Source organism: Lathyrus oleraceus, chromosome 5 (assembly GCF_024323335.1).
Source record: "Lathyrus oleraceus cultivar Zhongwan6 chromosome 5, CAAS_Psat_ZW6_1.0, whole genome shotgun sequence".
NCBI classification, from domain to species: domain Eukaryota; kingdom Viridiplantae; phylum Streptophyta; class Magnoliopsida; order Fabales; family Fabaceae; genus Lathyrus; species Lathyrus oleraceus.
In genome coordinates, this window is record NC_066583.1 from 97000683 (window position 1) to 97019843 (window position 19161).

Consider the following 19161-nt stretch of genomic DNA (forward strand, 5'->3'; position numbering starts at 1 on the left):
ATTTTTCCATGGCTAAGAAGAATTATTTATAGTAGTGTTGATGCTATTTTCTTTATTAAAAAAAGTTGATTATAATCCTTAGTTTATTGTTATTATAAGGTAAAATAGGGTAATAGTTGAATTTGGATAATATATTAGTAATGGTTAGTTGAGTTGAGAATGTAAAATAGGGTGGAAGAATGCATAATAGTGATGTAGAGGACAAGGCCATTGGTACTAAGTATTCATTTATTGGAGAGTAGTATTATTTTGATTTGAATGTAACAAACAGTATGATGAAATGAAACAATAAACACACGGATGAGAATAGTTTGGAACACACAGCCACAAACGTGTTATCTTCATCATAGTGGTTAGCATAAAATGTATTAATAATAAACGATAGGAAAAACAAACAAATGAGTCGTTGTAGTATAGTGGTGAGTATTCCCGCCTGTCACGCGGGTGACCCGGGTTCGATCCCCGGCAACGGCGTTTTTCTTTTAATTTCTAAACACGACGTCGTTTAAGGCTTTTTCTTTCTGGATCGTGGGCTGCAGCCAATTAGACCAAGTTATCTGCTCAGGAAATTATTATTATTACTTCTCCTTATTATAATCAAATTATTACTTATTCAATCTAATCTACTCTAATATTTACACTCTTTTAATAATTCATTTTTGTTTTTTTATTTAAATTATAAAATTATTAATTGTTAAATAATTTTTTGTTTTTTATTAAATTCAAACCTTCTTAATTTAGTTCACTAAATATATTAAATAAAATAAATTCGGAATAAATAATTCACATTAAATAGATTGAATTCATCTACTTCTCTCTTTATCCTTCAATGTCTAAGTATGATATTATTTAACATGATAAACCTAATATATAGTATTTTATTTCAATTCTATTTTAGAATAATAATAATAATTTTAAATACACAATAAAAATTACGTACCTTAATTAACATAAATCGCTGAAAAAAATTAACAAAGTAGTACTAAGTATCTAATATAATAATAGTAGTTATACAAAATTATCATTCTTATTTATTTAAAAAGATCAAATTTAAAGAACTTTTTTTAACACTAAGTAGCTTGAACTATTTTGTCAATGGTATTTTTAAAAAATGTTCAAGTTTTTCTCTATTTTTTAAAAAGTCCATATCTGACCTAGTTTTAGTGTAGGCTAAGTCATACACTCATATTGATCGATCAAATATATTCTCATCTTTATATGAACAAACACAATGAACAATTATTATTACACTGAAAAGGAAAAACATCAATTGTGGTTTGTGAAGAATTACATATCACCAACACGTTGATGATGATGGTACAGAGAGTTTGGTGAAGAACAATTTAAGGACATTATGACACTAATACTTAATCATTCAAAATAATTGGGCTTTATGGCTATATTTCATGTTTATAGTGCATGAATAGGGAAACAGATCTAGGCGAAGGACTAAGAGAAGTCACATAAGCCGCTTAGGGTCGAGATACCCCAAATAAGCTTTTATGTGCATTTATCGTCGTGACATCATCATGTTCAAACATGTGTCTCGAACCCCATAATGAGCAAATATATGTGTTTATGACCATTGATTGGCATTTAACCGTCTTTGCTTCCCTCATCCCCTATCAGGGATAAGAGTATCACTATATAAAGGGATACACTTCAAATCAGAAGGCAGATCGAAATTATTAAGCAGAAAAGTCACTCATTGTGACTCTCTTATGATCCTGTCTGACTAGCATTAAAGGGGTTTTTAATTTGGTTTTCTTTATAGAAAACCTGCGAAATCAAAACTCGTAAATGGAAGATTGGGGTTGAGGTACCCTATGAAGAAAAAGAAAAAATTATGGAGAATCATCCTCTCATTGTAAGAATTCAAAGGTTAAATGAGGGGATAATTGTTCCCATAATTGGCTTTATGAAAATTCAAGTGCTCCATCCCCTTTTACGAGTGCATATTATCTAGGCTAAAATTCATGATACCCTTTAGCGAGTTTGAGGAAGGGGTGCTAAGGCATATGAAAATAACGCCTTTCAAATGCACCTTATAACCTAGTATTTTGTCAAAATGTTCCAATATTAGTGTGAATATTATAATCAAAAACCATATTTGACCCTATTCTTTAATATCTTCACTGTGATGCGTACCTCCGTAGGCAGTTTTCGGGGACATAGCCTGATTTCGATGTGACAACTAGTTAAAATGTTTAATGTTTACCTGAGAGTTAGTTACACTTCAAGGATCATTACTTCTTGGTGAACTCTAAGACTCTGAGGGCTAATTATGTATTCTGTAAGATCCTTGAGGGAGAAACTTCCTTGTCCAGCCCCTTACTTGGAGTCAATGAAGTGTAAAGATAGGATCAGAAAATGTTCGATCTAGAGCTATTTCAACCGGGAAACGAGCATATATATAACCCCCTGACTATCTAAATCCAAAAAAAGAGTAGACAATAGAGAATTTGATATCCTTTTGGAAGTGTTCGTATGTAGGGCCTGCAATGCAGGGGAGGTAATTCATTAATACCTTGGAGGTTGTAGATGCAACCACTGATTAGGAGAGGAAATAAAATGTATCTATATATTTGTTTTTATTGTTCCATTAATTCTTTTCTAACCTTTTTTATTCTTTTTACAGATAATATGGCATCCATTAAGAGTTTCATCGGGAAAAGGAAAACTATTATAACGAGCAAATCTCCTCTTACTCCCACTCCAACTCCAATGCAAGTGGCTACAAAATCATACCATACATGCTCAACCGTCCTAGACTGAATAAGATGATGTTCTAATTTAAAGGTGTATGTGTTTCGAAAGGAAAAGCAACATAGCGAATAAGAAACCTTCTTATACTGCTGAGGAGACCAACATGAGGGATCAGGGGAAAAACTAGGTCCAAGATGGGAACCCGACTAAGAAATCTAAATCATCTAAACCTACCTCTAGAGGGATTGTTTTTATTGACAATGAAACATAATCCTATTTCTTCCCGAGGTTAGATTCGTTTGTTGAATTTAGATATTGTAGCTTGTTTAATGGTAGCGCTCATGAGAGCGATGTATGTTCTTTTTTCCTCTAGGAAGTCAACCTTTTCTCTGATCGTTATGGCGTTGTCTTTCTTAGATAACAGATCTGCCATTCTTTAACTAAGCGCTTGTACTTCAACTAGAATGATGACTTTAGCTCAATAGGCCAGTTGAAAAGGAGTCTCATTGGTCGTTTAATGGGGTGTGGTTTTTCATGCCCAAAGGATATGTGGGAGCTCGTCCTCCAAGTTCCCTTTAGCCGCCTCGAGTCTTCGCTTCAACCCTCTTAATAATGCTCAGTTTGATGCTTTGGCTTACCCATTTGTTTAAGGATGTTCTACTGATGTATAGTGTATATGACTTTCAATTATTCCAATAACTTCTTCAAATTTTTATCCACGATGTGTGTTCCATTGTCTGTTACGATGGATTAAGGGATCTTATACCAAGACAAGATTTTCCTCTTGAAGAACTTCAAGATGTTGGTTACAGTGATCTTTTCTAAGGATTCTGCTTCGATCCACTTCATAATGTAATAAACTTTCACAATCAGAAATTATAGTTGGCTTGGTGCTAGATGGAAGAGACCAAGGATATTCATGTCCCACTAGAAGAAAGGCCAAGGCAACATTAAGACAGGATAGTAATCACGAATATAACAGTATTCTCAATCACACTAAAAACAAAATCAAACAGATCATAATGCAGATGCAATGCAAGGCCACCATATCCATCTCAAATTTATATGGTACTAAAATCACTGGGATCAAAGATATGTTACGGATATTCCTGTGTCTTTGGTTCCTCACTTGAACCGACTATCCCCATCAAATGGATTTGAGACCCACCTCTGGTCTCTCAACTAGACCAACTATTCCACCAAATAGATTTCATGCCATTGAATATACCTAAGTCTGACCTAACTCTGAAATATATTAGTGCATGATTACAAACAACACACACATGCAACATCATCATCATCTCAAAAACACAACAAAACACAAGTCTCAAACATTCTCAAAAAGGTTCCACTATTGAACCTATAATTCACCAATCACAAGTTATCACTATAATCCCTCTAGATTACTATACTCAAATATATACTTTTAAAATAATTTTTATCTTTTTAGCTCAAAAAGTAAAGTTATGTTATTACCGATTATCCTCGATTCATCAAATTGCTCAAATAAACTAAAAAAGTCTCAAAGACTCATAATTTTCTCAAAAACTCCTATTTTTTCAAAAACTCATATTTTTTCAAAAACTCATTATTATTATTGTGTCGGGTCATCAACAGGGTAATAACCATAAATTTCCTTAATTTACTCAAAAGTGACCCTAAGATCACCAAAAGGACTATAATGTCACAAGATGCTCTAAAATGTCACCGAAGGGCTCAAAAAACTCAAGAAATTCTCAAAATAACCTTTAAATATCCCAAGGGTACTCTAAAGTATTCAATTATTCTAAGGGTAAGATTAACGAGTGATAACTCTACTAAGGACATAATAAGCGGTTTTCCTTAAAATTACTCAAAAGGATAACCTTATAATGTCAATCGTGCTCCAATTTAAGCTCAAGTGTATCATATATTCCTATCTTCAACTCTAAACAACTAAAAAATAACTTTGACAACTCTATAATATCTCTAACTAAATAAAATAGAACCCTTAAACTCATCAAAAAGTGATATGTCACTATACTCAAAATTGCTCAAAACTCTGGACCTAACTCTAAAATTGACTCACTTCAAAATAGCACCAAATATTATATACTTATGATAAAATTATAAAAATATCCAGTTTTAAAATTCTTTAACCCTCTTTCTAACACACTTAACCGTACCTCAAACAGAGTTACAAAACTCCATTTCTATTCATTTCAACTTAGCACTAACGCGATAATTCTTGCATGAACTCTAAAACATAATGACTGGCTTCAAAATAACACGAAAAATGATATACTCATGATAATATTATAAAAAATTCCAATTTTGAAGATCATTAAACCCTCTTTCTAACTCAATTGACAACATTCTAAAAGGAGTTATGAAACTCAAGTTACGCGTAAAACATGATGACCAACGCAAGACTGAAATTAACTACGCCTCTAGTATAAAAACCAGTAAACTGCTACTGTTGTAGCGCTTCTAAACCCAATTTCTCTATTTCAAAAGGAAGACTATCGTGTTAGTTTTTTGAAACAACTGATGACATCTCAAACCGACTTACGAAACTCAACTTATGCCTGAAATAAGACGGTCAACCTCCTTCTATGACTACTTGCGATTTTCTCCCCATTGAACTTATTTTCGATTTTTCCGAAAGTCCAATTTTTAATTTTTTTTTATAGTTTGAGGTTTCGTCAAAAAGTTATTTTCTTGTAAAAGAGCTTACAAATTAAGTTCTTTAATTTTTGAGAAAATTCAGAAAAATGGTTTGGGAACACAACTCATATCCAAAAAATCACATTATGGGAAATCAAGCTACCCTTATAAGGTCGTTTGAAACCTCGGGGATAAGTTTCAACACAAAAGCAACAAAATCCACAGAATATCCAAATAGTTATCTAATATATCATATCACAAGATCATTACCTCCAACAATGATGTATCGAGCGCTGACAGAATTTATCCCAAATCCCTCAATTTGGTCTACGATCAAACACATAACATAACAATCCAACACAAAATAATTCAACATGCCAGAAAACATCGTAGCTCATCAACATACAAGTAAAATCAAGGGAAATCCATAACATCCTTTAAAGGCGATGATAGGAGGATAAAAAACCCTTACTATCCTGCAAGCCATAAATCACCTAAAGGTAGACAATTCGCCATCCTTACCTTAGAATTGCAATAAGGATGATGATCCCAACAACTTTTGAGTTAATTTTCACATACTCCACACTCATTCCCAAATTTTCTTTGATCTCTTTGCCTCTTTTTCACATACATAATATTTTAAAAAATCTAGATTTCTCCATATTTTAGAATATATATATATATATATATATATATATATATATATATATATATATATATATATATATATATATTTCTCAAATTTACACTTTTTGTCCACTTACTTTTCTCTTCTCTTTTCTTACCTCAAGCTCTTCTCTAATCACACCAAAGATCAAATTCTCCTATTTAATTAATTAAGCTATTATTAAAATTAAATAAATATTTAAATTAAATAAATATTTAACTCAATAATTATTTAATCGAGAAAATATTTATATTCTACTATTTTAACTTGTCACCAAATAATTAATTATTTCTAATTATCTTCAATAATCCCAATAATAATATTTATCTAATCTCCAATCTCATAACCCCTATAATTAATAAATTACCAAAATACCCATATGCTCCAAAAATAACAAAATCCAATATAATAAATAAATCACCAGAATAAATAAATAAAATACTCTAATTATAAGTTGGGGTGTTACAACTCTCCCACACTTAAAAGAATTTTTGCTCTCGAAAATTACATGGCGAAAGCAACTTCGGATAGGACTCCCTCATCCGGCTCTCTAGCTTTTGCTATGAAAAACTGGTCTTTATGGGAATAAAATGCGTCGATTTAGTTAGTCTGTCCACAATCACCCAAATCACATAAAATTCTCTAGGAGTACTCGGAAACCCAAACACAAAATCCATTGATATACTGTCCCACTTCCATTCGGGAATATCCAATGGTTGTATCAGTCCAGACGATTTCTGATGCTCAATCTTCGACTTCTTGCAAGTCAAACATGAATAAATAAATTGTGCAACACCTCTCTTCATTCCTGACCACAAAAACATTTTCTTAAGGTATTGGTACATTTTGGCAACTCCAAGATGAATACTAAACTGTTTCAATGTCTCTCTTCTAAAATAGTCTTCTTAATTTCCCGCACATCAGGTACACAAACTTTATCCCGAAACTTTAGAATTCCATTCCCATTGACTCTAAAATCTCTGTCTTAATTAACTAATGAGATACGATCAACCAAGGCTATATCCAACTTTTGAGTCTCTCTGATCTCATCAAGAAAACCACTAGTCAACTTCAACATACCCAACTACACACTATCCGCAGTGACCTCGCACACCAAACTCAAGTCTTTGAATTGCACACTTAAGTTCAATTTTCTAACCATCAATGTCGGCATGTGCAAGGACTTCTGACTCAAAGCATCTGCCACAATGTTGGCTTTACCAGGATAGTAGTTCAAACAAAAGTCGCATTCCTTAAAAAATTCTAACGATCTCCACTGCCTCATATTCATCTCCTTCTAATCAAATAAATACTTGAAACTCTTGTGGTCATTGAATACCTCGAATCTAGAATCATACAAGTAATGTCTCCATAATTTTAGCACAAAAACTATAGCTGCCAACTCTAAATCATGATAGGGTAGCTCCTCTCATGAACCTCCAGCTGTCGTGAAGCATAAGCCACAACCTGCCCATTCTGCATAAGCACACCATCCAATCCCATCTTGGATGCATCATATTATATAACAAAAGGTTCCTTTGGATCTGGAAATATCAACACTGGTGTCGTTGTCAACTTCTTCTTCATTTCTCAGAAATTCTCCTCACACATCATGTCCCGCACAAAGGCTTGACCTTTTCGAGTCAAATGAGTCAAAGGTAGGGATAACTTGGAAAAACCTTCGATAAATCTTCTATAATAACCAATCAACCCTAAGAAACTTCTTATCTCCATAATTGAATTTGGAGCCTCCCACTGTAGCATTGCATCTACCTTATAAGGGTCCACTGCTATACCACCACTAGAAATCACATGACCAAGAGAACTCACTTCTCGCAATCGGAACTCGCATTTTGATAACTTGGCATATAACTTCTTCTCCTGCAACACCAGTAGTATAGTACGAAGATGCCCAACATGATCTTTATCTGATTTAGAATACATAAGAATGTCATCAATAAACACAACTACGAACTAATTCAAATAGGGGTAGAAGATCATATTCATGTACTCCTTAAACACACCAGGATCATTAGACACACCAAACGGAATCACTGAGTATCCATAGTGACTGTATCGTGTCCTAAAGGTAGTCTTCAGAATATCTTCATCCTTCACTCTAATCTCATGATAACCCAACCTCAAGTAAATCTTATTTAAAACACATGCACCCACTAATTGATCCATAAGGACGTCAATCCTTGAAAGAGGGTACTTATTCTTGATGGTGAGTGGTGACCTTATTCAGCTGACGGTAATCAAGACACAACCTCATATTGCCGCCCTTCTTCTTCACTAACAACACAAGAGCTCTGCAATATGATACATTTGATCTGATAAGTTTCTTATCAAGTAGATCTTCAAGCTGACTCTTCATCTCACTCAACTCTGCTAGAGACATTCTATAAGATACCATCGACACAGGTCTAGTACCAGGTACTAAATCTATGGTGAACTCAACTCTCTATGGAGGTAAATAAGTAATATCGTTAGGGAACACATATGGGAATTCACATACTATAGGCAGATCTTCCAACATTATTTTACTCTCAATCTTCAAGGAAGAAAACATTGCAAACACCAAAGCTTCGTCTTTCATGAATTCTTCAACTTGTCTCGCATAATTAAACTGCAAAAATCCTTTCCTACAAACTCATGAAACAACATTGTTTTGTTATACAAGTTGATATACATATGGATGAACTCTGGCCAGTCTGTACTCAAGGTAACATTAAGTTGACTCAACGGCAAGCAAACTAAGTCGACCCCGATTCCACTTCCAAAGGCAAGTCGCAAATATCTTCAGGGAGATGTTAGGTAATTCATACACCAGCGATATATCACTAGTCGCCACATCGTTCTCCATTCCCAAAGAAACAAACATCACAGGTATGTGATCCTTCTCCCTTAAAGACATCTCAACTTGACCAGCATGCATGAATCTCAAATCCATACTCTCTTCGGGCTCATAAACAACACAACTTCATCCAAAAACTTGCAATCCAACAATCAACGAAATGCTGAACCAATTTCCGCACCAGAAGAATCTCAAAAAAGTAGAAGCTTCTCCCACACTTATTTCAATTCCGCTCCTGTTGGAAAGTGATAAGAAAACAACAATCACCAACAATTTTTTCACACACATGTCGCGTACTAGGAAACAAATAAAATCACAAAAACCTGGACGGATGGCCCGACCTGCTCTAATACCACAATGTAACACCCTAATCCCACACTCGACATTTAAACAAAATATTTTGAATAAAATCAAATATTAGAGTGTCACCAAAACATAATACTTAAAAAGCAAACAAATAGTCATGCAAATACGCAGCGGAAATTAAACAAAGTCCAACATAAAGTCTTAATAACAACTCCAACAAAACAAAACAAAACATCACACAATAACGAAATACATCACATCCCTTGTGCTACATATCAGAACGAGTCCTATAATACCCAACTATAAAAGCTAAAGGGAACATATACATTATCCCCTATTCAACGACTACTCTTGTACCTCATTGTTTGTACTCTAGAGGAGCACAGACTCCACAACAACAAACATGGGGTGAGAATACATCTAACAATTATTAATGGTGAATAACATCAAGACATGATAGTAATCATGAATATAATAGTATTCTTAATCACACTCAAAACATAATCAAACAGATCATAATGCAGATCCAATGCAATGCCACCATCTCCATCTCAAATGCATGTGGTACCAAAATCACTAGGATCAGAGGTATGTTACTGATATTCCCATGTCTCTGGTTCCTCACCTGAACTGACAATTCCCACCAAATGGATCTGAGACCAGCCTCTGATCTCTTAACTAGATCAACGATCCTACCAAATAAATCTGATGCCACCGAATAGACCGAAGTCGCACCTAACTCTGAAATACATGAGCGCATGATTACAAACATGCAACATCATCATCATCTCAAAAACACAACAAAACACAAGTCTCAAACATTCTAAACAAAGTTCCACTCTTGAACCTATAATTCACCAATCATAGGTCATCACTATAATCCATCTGGATTACTATACTCAAATATATATTTTTAAAATAATTTTAATCATGTCATCTTAAAAGGTAAAGTTATGTTATTACCAATTCATCAAAAGCAAGATTGAAATTGACTACGCTTCTAGTATAAAAACCAACAAACTGCTATTGTTGTAGCACCCCTAAATCCAATTTCCTCTGGTATAAAAGCCAACAAACCGTTACTGTTGTAGCACCCCTAAATCCAATTTCTCTACTTCAAAAGGAATATTATCTTAGCTTTACAACACAATTGACGACATCTCAAACCGACTTATGAAACTCAAGTTATGACTGAAATAAGACGGTCAATCCCCTTTTATGGCTACCTGCGATTTTCTGTGTTTTTCTCCCTATTTATTATATTTTCGATTTTACAGTTTGAGGCTTTCATCAATAATTAATTTTCTTGTAAAAGAGCTTAAAAATTAAGTTATGTAATTTTTGGGAAATTTCAAAAAAATGGTTTGGGAACACAACCCAGATCCAAAAATCACATTATGTGGAATCAAACAACCTTTACAAGGTCGTCCGAAACTCCGTGGGTAAGTTCTAGTAATGAGGTATCGAGTCATGAAAGGATTTATTCCAAATCCCCCAATTGGGTCTACGATCAAACACATAACACAATAATCCAACACAAAACAATTCAACATGCCAGAAAACATCGTAGCTCATCAACATAAGTAAAATTAAGGGAAACCCATAACATCCTTTAAAGATGTTGATAGCAGGGTAAGGAACCATCACTATCCTGCAAGCTAGAAATCACCTAAAGGTACACAATTCTCTCCCCCTCGCCTTAGAATTGCAGTAAGGATGGTGATCCCAACTGTTTTGAGTTCCTTTTCACATACTCCACACTACTTTCCAAATTGCCTTTGATCTCTCTTCCTCTTTTCCACGTACATAATATTTTCAAAAAACTTAGATCTCTCTACATTTAGAATATATATATATATATATATATATATATATATATATATATATATATATATATATATATATATATATATATATATATATATTTGGTATTATTTATCAAATTTATATTTTTTGCCTACTTACTCTTCCCCTCTCTTTTCTCACATAAAAGTCTCCTCTAATCACACCAAAGACCCAATTCTCCTATTCAATTAATTAAATTATTATTGAAATTAAATAAAATATTTAATTCAATAATTATTTAATCAAGAAAAAATATATATTCTACTATTTTATCTTGTCACCAAATAATTAATTATTTATAATTATCTTCAGGAATCCCAATAATAATATTTATCTAATCTCCAATCTCATAACCCCTGTAATTAATAAATTATGAAAACAAGTCTATGCTTCAAAAATAACAAAATCCAATATAATAAATAAGTAAGCCGAATAAATAAATAAAATCCTTTAATTATAAATTGGTGTGTTACATATGCGATATGCGATATGCGGCTTCTTCCCCTTCTAGGAATTTCCACAAAGTCCTTGACAAGCCTCTTATGTATAAGGTTCCTTATATCAGGGAGTACAAACCAACCCTTTTGTTTACAAGGGCGACCTCAGTTGGACATGTTAGTTGCACCTATTGGAAGTTTCCCACACAATTGTAAGAGTTTAATTGTGAGTGACCAGGTTTAATTATTTGAGGAGGTAGTTGCTGCCTTAAGGCTTGGCCCTTTGGAGGGTGGTCATTCTTGTTGCGTTTAGTGTTATTATTTCTATTCATGTTGCAATTCTAATTCTTGTGTAGTTTTCTAACTGGCTTCAGAGCAACACCTATAAATTTCATTTTGTTATTTGAAACAAAAAAACACTTCTTCTTCCTAATATTGTTTCCATATTGAAATGACTTTACTCAAACTTAAAGGGTTTATTGAAGTCATAAACAACATAAATGATGTCAATAGTTTCTCCGGTAGACATGGTAGAAAGAAACATCTTTAAATTATTGTTTTTGAATTGCGGAAAGTTTTAAAAACGATTTTCACCACCAAATTGTTATTTCTGGGTCGCATAATATATCGTTTTTTTTAAGACATTTTTTATCACTGACCAAACTTGTTCAAATAAATTATCAACCATTAAATGCTATACAGATTGAACTAGCTTATCACGTTAACAGTTTACAGATGAAGAAAATTTTACCATAACCTAGTCAAAACTCAAATGCAATTAAACTGAAAATAAGAAGAATAAAGAGAATATAAGATAAGGAGAAGCTGAGATTAACTGTTAAGTAACAAACATATAAGAAAACCAGTTGCACAAACATATTAGATACAAATAAGACAGAAACTAAATCAAAAACACATAAAATTTAAGAGCTTTTCAAGACATACTTAATTTAAGCTCTTTTAACTGGATCAAAATTGGAAACTCCAATAACAGCTCCAAGTATAGCTGTTAACACAGCTCCACCAGCAAAAATACTTAGCAGAAAGTTCTGGAGAGAAGGTGAGAGATCAGATCCAGCTGCATGAGCCACATCAGGTATAACCATGGAAGCTGTCAAGGATGCAGCTGTAAGAGCTGTCACTGCCTTCTCTTTCAAAGATGCATTAATCTCAACCTTGGATTTTGTCTGTGTGGTCCTCTTTGGCTGTGTTACATGTAATGGTCTGAAAAAGGACTCGGAGGATGGATTCTTCAGCTTATTTTGGGTTGCAGAACTCAGTGGCAAAGCTCTTGCAACAGAAGCAGAAGCCATTTTTTTTGTTCTTGTTTGTTTTGCTTGTGATGTTGTGCTGAAAATTTTGTGATTTGATACTCTGATAAGGTAAATGGACACACAAAGATTATGATAGGTGGAAATTGGAGATTTTCAGATGAAGTGGCATATGTTGGTTATCCTACGTGGAACATTCTCCACCTGATATTGGAAGATAAGGTTACACTTGCCATAATCTTATACATTCACATGGTCGTGGTCGGTACATCGGCCGTGGTTGTTAGATCAAGATCGAACGGTTTATAAAACCGATAGAAAAAAAAGGAACAAAAAAATTTTCATACAAGAAACATCAGAAGTAATGTTGAACCTTAGGACAAAATTTTACATTGGTTCCACTTCAAGGTTTATACATAAGACACAGAGTCTTGAATACATTATTTAACAATCATATACAAAACTTTTGATATTATTCTCTATTAAGGCCTTTACTTTCACTATACACAGAACCAAAAGAAACACATACATGAGTAAGAAACATCATTTAATATTAACTTGTATCAGGTTCCATGTGTCTGATATGAACACCTTGATGAAGAAGGTTGTATCTGATATTGAGCTCTTCAAATATCTTCTTTACTTCCATCACTAGTTCACTTGTCCTTTTGCATTTCTCCCCAAACTCTTGAAAATTCATTGTGTGAGTAACATAAAGACCCATCTTAATCTTATTCACATTTTCAATCTTCTTCAGAAACAAGCTAAAACATGGATGCCAGTATTGTGGATTCCTCTCCAAATACCTCTTTACTTTTTCTTGCAGTGCTCCAATTTTCTCTGCTGGTGTCGTAAAATCAACCGAAAACTCTACACTATCAGACATATTCGGGCTTCTGTAGTAATTGCTAATCGGTTTCATGGCGAGGACAGAATTTGGATAATACACCTTTTCATTATTAAGCTTCAAGAATACTGTTGTCAATATGTTCATTTCTTCAACCATTAGCTGCCAGATAATCCGAAAGCGTTATAAATATAAATACGCGAATGTTAAGCAATTAAAATTTAATTTGGCTGCAATAAGTTACCTCGACACCATCTATAACACATCGATCGCCCACGTCAAATGGATGCATTACAAACACGAAGATGATGGATTCAAATATATTCTTGCACGTGTTTCCAAACATGAAAGCTGCGAGTACTAGCTGCGATGAGAGGAATACAAGTACTTTTGTTGTTGCAATCTCCATTAGAAGAAGCCACACTACTACGGCCACCACGACTAGGAACGCTGTCACAAGCTTGTTCAATTGTTTAACAGCTGTTTTAGTGTCACTTAAGGCGTGTGCGAGTGCTCTGCGTTCTTGATATACCTTCAACTGAAAAATTGAAACATTATAGTCCAAACAGAATTTTAATCCTTCGTGGTGATGACGAAAAATGTTAATAAACATATAAAGCCTTACCACCCAATCTGCTAAAGATTTTCTGGTAATTAGCCCTGTCTCTGCATGAGCCAATAGAGGAAATACCAAAAGAACTTCTTCCTTATTCATGAAGCGACGGAGTTCATCCTCATCAATGTCCCTATTCATAATGAGAGCACTTTTAGAAAACTTATAGATAAACTTAAATAAGTTAATCCAATCAGACTTCTACGAGAATAACTGATAATGAATATATACTATAATAGCTTACTTGCAACAAGGGGAAGCAGCAACATTCCTGAAAACATAATAGGCAGCAGCAGTTGCTTCCATCTCATTAGTAATTTCTTTATCCGTTTGTTCATTTTTTACATCATAAAAACTTTCATCCAGTGAATTAGAGATTGTCGACAGTCTTGAATTCATCACTGCATCTACCAAAATCTTCATAGTCCATGCGGAAACTTTATCTTGCTTCATCTTGTGGAGTTTTGCCATATCGATAACCTCTTTCTTTGTGCCATCTTTGCCCGTTGTACTAGTGAAACTAAAACGACCAAAACTTTGACATCCGCCGATTTTCTCACCCTCTTCCATAAGTGGAGGCCCTGAGAGAGTTTGCAGAACATATTGATGGAAAATAGATTCTTGAATTCGATCAAAGAAAGATTTCACATGGAAATTCGATGCCAAAATCTTTAGCAACAATGTCTTTATAACCCACAAAAATGCTCCAATGAGAAGGGAAACAAGAGTCCATGTTACATCATTCATAATCTTTGCGGCCAATTTAGATCGTTGGACCCCGCGATTGATAAGAAGCGTCCATGTGAGAAGAACCAAACTGATCCAAATGAAAACCTGGACACATGTTTTCATTCCATGGACAAAATAAAGCACCTTTTTCCTCAACAAAAAGTTCATTTCAATCAAGAAAACAACAATGTGCATGAACCATTTGGTAAATAACATGCCACAAAAGGTCACCATCGCAAGCATACACCACCTCCAAAGCCCTAAACTCCAAATCTTTGTCCTTCTAAGTTCCTCAACTGCTAAGCTAACCAATAAGCTACCTGCAATGCTCACAAACACAAACAACTCGATCGAAATCTTAGTCGTTAGTATCTTACGATTGCCTTTACTAAATTCAACTTTCTTGTAAATAGTTTCATCAGGATCCTCATTATCAGAAGAATCTGGCGATGCCGTCAAAGGTGTTCTAGGCGTGACGACAGAAGTAAACGAAACAGTTCGATTAACCATTCCGGACTCGTTATTAGGCGAATAAGATCCTTTATTGAATGAGTTCCTATAAGGTGAACAAGCAGCTAATTGTTCTTGCAAATTTGAAGAAACAAAATTCTCCTCTAAAAAGTTTCCATCAATAGGGTAAGGTTGTTCACCAAATCTTGATTTGGGCTTGGAATACACTGATCTTACAAAAGATTTTCTTGTGGTAAGGTTTGTAGTGGGAGCTTTTGGGGGTTTATTTGGGCTTGGGGTGAACCTTATCTCAGGGGAAACATAGTTCAAAGGTGGTGGTGGTGACTTTGAAGGAAGCTCATTTTCACAGTGAGGCATAGAATCAAACACTTTCAAGCCATGATCATGATGATCTTGGGCATGGCTCTCTCCAGACACATTTGAAATTGTGACCACCACTTCTCTTTTCTTCTCCATCAAGCTTACTTCACCACCTTGATGCTTATTATTACCATCCATTCACAGCCCTAAACATATAACAAAAGCATAAACATGTGAAAGTTGATAAACTATCTAACTTGCTCATAAAAATCAAATCTTTGAAGCAAGTAATGTTGAACAATAATTAGAAATGAAATCATTAAAACACAATTGAGCAAGTTAAAAATATAGTATTACTATAGTATTTATGTAGTATATCATTATAGATAAACAAATAAAAGAGCAATAGAGCATGAAAGAAAATAGACCAAGAAACTAGTTGTCTCTGACAAAAAAAAACATGTACTAATTTGTTCACTTTGTACTAGGAATCTAGAATTGACCTTTTGAGTATGATTAAGATTTAAGGAATTTAAGGGTAATTTGACTTACAAATACAAAAATGGTTACGGCTGTGTTTGCTAATGCTCTTAGAGCAGAAAAGAAGAACATGAAATGGTAATGGCAATGGATTAGCCTATCTGAGGTACGCTATTTATTTCAATTATAAGCTGTTTAAAGAAGGATTTCAGGTTACTGTATTAGTTTAAATTAATCTCCTACCCATCATTATAACTATCACATCTCAAGAAAAAAAATGTGTCTCAAGATAATAAATATCATTTTCAGTTTTCAAAATAATTTTGATTAGTATCATTTTTAATTTATACTATGTTATCATGTGTATCATAATTAGCTTTACATTTATGATGATAGTTACTCCTTCCCTCCTATAAAAAATATCTCATTTCAAATCTCTCTGTCTTAAATAAGTTTTTATTTTATATCTTAAATAAAATATTAAATAACTTTTTATATATATATATATATATATATATATATATATATATATATATATATATATGAACAAAAAGTGGAAGTTGTTGAAAACGGATGACCTTGAAACGGTGGTATTAATCTCCGATATGACAACACGGAGTTGACTTGCATGATTATCATTCCAACGCCAAAGTCAATTCAAGGTTCAAGATGAGTTTAGTGAAAAGTGAAGTTCAGAAAGTGTACCTTGTTTATCGCGTGAATTGGTTTTATACTTAGGTCAAGCGGAGTAGATTTGATATGCATCGGGCCTTGATTATTTGGGCTTTTAGCATGCACAGAACAACTGCCCTCAAGGCTTTTCCAGACACTAAATGAGCTAGGGAAGCCTTTAGTAATTTGGCTGACCTTTAAGATGTTTTCCGTGGCAAGGTAGACCTAAAACGTTTTGAGTCAGTTGAAAAAGTAGTGAGGAACTAGCACATTAAATGCGTTTCTACCATGGGGACATTTCATCGACTTCTTCTAACACGTGTGGTGATGTGACTAGCTAGCTTATGACGTAGTTTATAGTATACTTGAGTGTACCCAAGTTGGCGTCTATCCACAACGGGAAATCTAGTTGTTGATCTTGTGATTTCAGACTATTTTTGCTTTTACAAATTGATTCTATATAGTTAAATTATAATCCATCCATCATTATAAACTATCACATCTCAAGAAAAAGAAAAAGAAAATAATGTGTCTCAAGATATACATATGCATTGGTATGTTTTTATTTGCTTGTGTATGCCCACCACAAATGAAGTTATAAGAATATTTGAAAGGTAACAGGGGCAAGCTCAGTATGAGCCTGAGCGACTTTAAGAGATCAACTTGACTTTGTTAACTCAACTACAAACACCAACAAGCAAATAGACATTGCAATTAATGGCAATAAAGGCACATCCAACTTCTTAACCGGCCTCGAAAAAGAATTTTGCACATGTGTGGCTCTCGCTTGAGGGACTGTTAAATATCTAAGATCTTATATTGTCTCAGTAAATCATTTTTACCATATGCAACTCATGCTTGAGAGACTCTAAATGTCTAAGTTCTTAGCCGATGATGATAGTTTAGCAAGTGTACTAAACATATCAAAGTAATAAAATTTATAAGTTCGTATCCACAAAGATTGTTTTATTTTAGCAAAGCAATTTGTGTGCTAAAGAAAGTAAAATGAGGGATTTTCAAGGTTTGATTTGAGAAAATAAATTGTGCAAATAAAATGGTTGGAAAATTATCATTTTTAATTGTCTTATGTTATATATATATATATATATATATATATATATATATATATATATATATATATATATATATATATATATATATATATATATATATATATACACACACACACACACATACACACATAAATACACGCATACTTATTAAAAGTATAATAATGTGACAACCTCTTGTAGTGTAGGGATGTAATAGGTTTTTAGGGTTGTTGTAGGATTTTACGTAATGAATTGAGTATGTTTCTCAACCTCAGGGTTGAAGTACTTATAGAAATCCCTTGGCTCTAAAGGAGTAGTTACCACACTCAAGAGAGTGGGAAGTAAGCGGTCAACTCCCATATTATTCAAAATAACATTATCTTCCTCTTATGAATCCCTCTTATGTATCATTGTGGATTGGAGCACGTCACTTCTAGGTTCCCACAAATGGGCAAGTAATCCTGGAAGCGAGCCACATAACCAAGAAATGGACGCCTACCTCAATAAATGGGTGGATAGGCTTTTGGTGCCCCCTCTTGGGAGGGCCTTTGCGTTTATACGGATACATTGTCCCCAAGCACAAGGTTTTAAAAAGGGAGAAGGTATTTATTTTCGTTATTTGGAGCTCCTCAGACGAGACTTTGAGTCCCTCAAGAGAGACCATGTGTCGAATCCCTCTGGCAAGACTTTCAATTGTGTCCCCCAGGCGAGACACTAAGTTGAGTCCCTCAAGAGAGGTGTTAAGATGAGTCCCTCAGGCGAGACTCTAAGTTATGTCCCTTAGGCGATACCTTAAGTTGAGTTCCTCAAGAAAGACTTTAAGTTGAGTCCCTCAATTGAGACTTTAAGTTAAGTCCCTCAGGTAAGACTTTAAGTTGAGTCTCTCAAGCGAGTCTCTAAGTTGAGTCCCTCAGGAGAGGCCTTAAATTGAGTCCCTGAGGAAAAACCTTAAGTTGAGTCTCCCAGGCGAGACTTTAAGTTAAGTCCCTCGGGCGAGACTCTAGGTTGATTCCATCAGGAAATACCTTTAGTTGAGTCCCTCAGGTGAGAATCTAAGTTGATTCTCTCAGGAGAGACCTTAAGTTTAGTTCATCATGCAAGACCTTAAGTTAAGTCTCTCAGGAGAGACTATAAGTTGAGTCCCTCACTTGAGACCATAAGTTAAGTCCCTCAAGCGAGACTTTAAGTTGAGTCCCTTAGGCGAGAGTTTAAGTAGAATCCTTCAGGTGAGATGTTAAGTTGAGCCCCTTAGGTGAGAATTT

The 19161-nt window shown here is 34.2% G+C and overlaps 2 protein-coding genes and 1 non-coding gene across 4 annotated transcripts; 1 reads left to right on the top strand and 2 right to left on the bottom strand.

Annotated features, from left to right (window-relative positions):
- The first annotated feature begins 402 nt into the window (after positions 1–402).
- Positions 403–474, top strand: TRNAD-GUC (transfer RNA aspartic acid (anticodon GUC)). Its single transcript has one exon. It is a non-coding gene; the product is annotated as a tRNA-Asp (tRNA).
- An 8071-nt stretch (positions 475–8545) lies between these two features.
- On the bottom strand, positions 8546–12994 carry LOC127087878 (uncharacterized). Of its 2 annotated transcripts, none has more exons than XM_051028800.1 (2): positions 12410–12994; positions 8546–9111 (listed from the first exon to the last, which is right to left on the bottom strand). In XM_051028800.1, exon 1 carries the CDS (start codon positions 12775–12777, stop codon positions 12415–12417), a length of 363 nt encoding a protein of 120 aa, XP_050884757.1. In that variant the 5' UTR covers positions 12778–12994; the 3' UTR covers positions 8546–9111; positions 12410–12414. The 2 variants fall into 2 exon arrangements, with proteins under 2 accessions (XP_050884757.1, XP_050884755.1); XM_051028798.1 differs by lacking the exon at positions 8546–9111 and adding an exon at positions 9360–9923.
- Positions 12995–13097: 103 nt separating this feature from the next.
- Positions 13098–16406, bottom strand: LOC127087877 (mechanosensitive ion channel protein 10). Its single transcript, XM_051028797.1, has 5 exons — positions 16248–16406; positions 14440–15901; positions 14208–14328; positions 13827–14120; positions 13098–13744 (listed from the first exon to the last, which is right to left on the bottom strand). Exons 2-5 carry the CDS (start codon positions 15891–15893, stop codon positions 13289–13291), a joined length of 2325 nt encoding a protein of 774 aa, XP_050884754.1. The 5' UTR covers positions 15894–15901; positions 16248–16406; the 3' UTR covers positions 13098–13288.
- Between the last annotated feature and the right edge of the window lie 2755 nt (positions 16407–19161).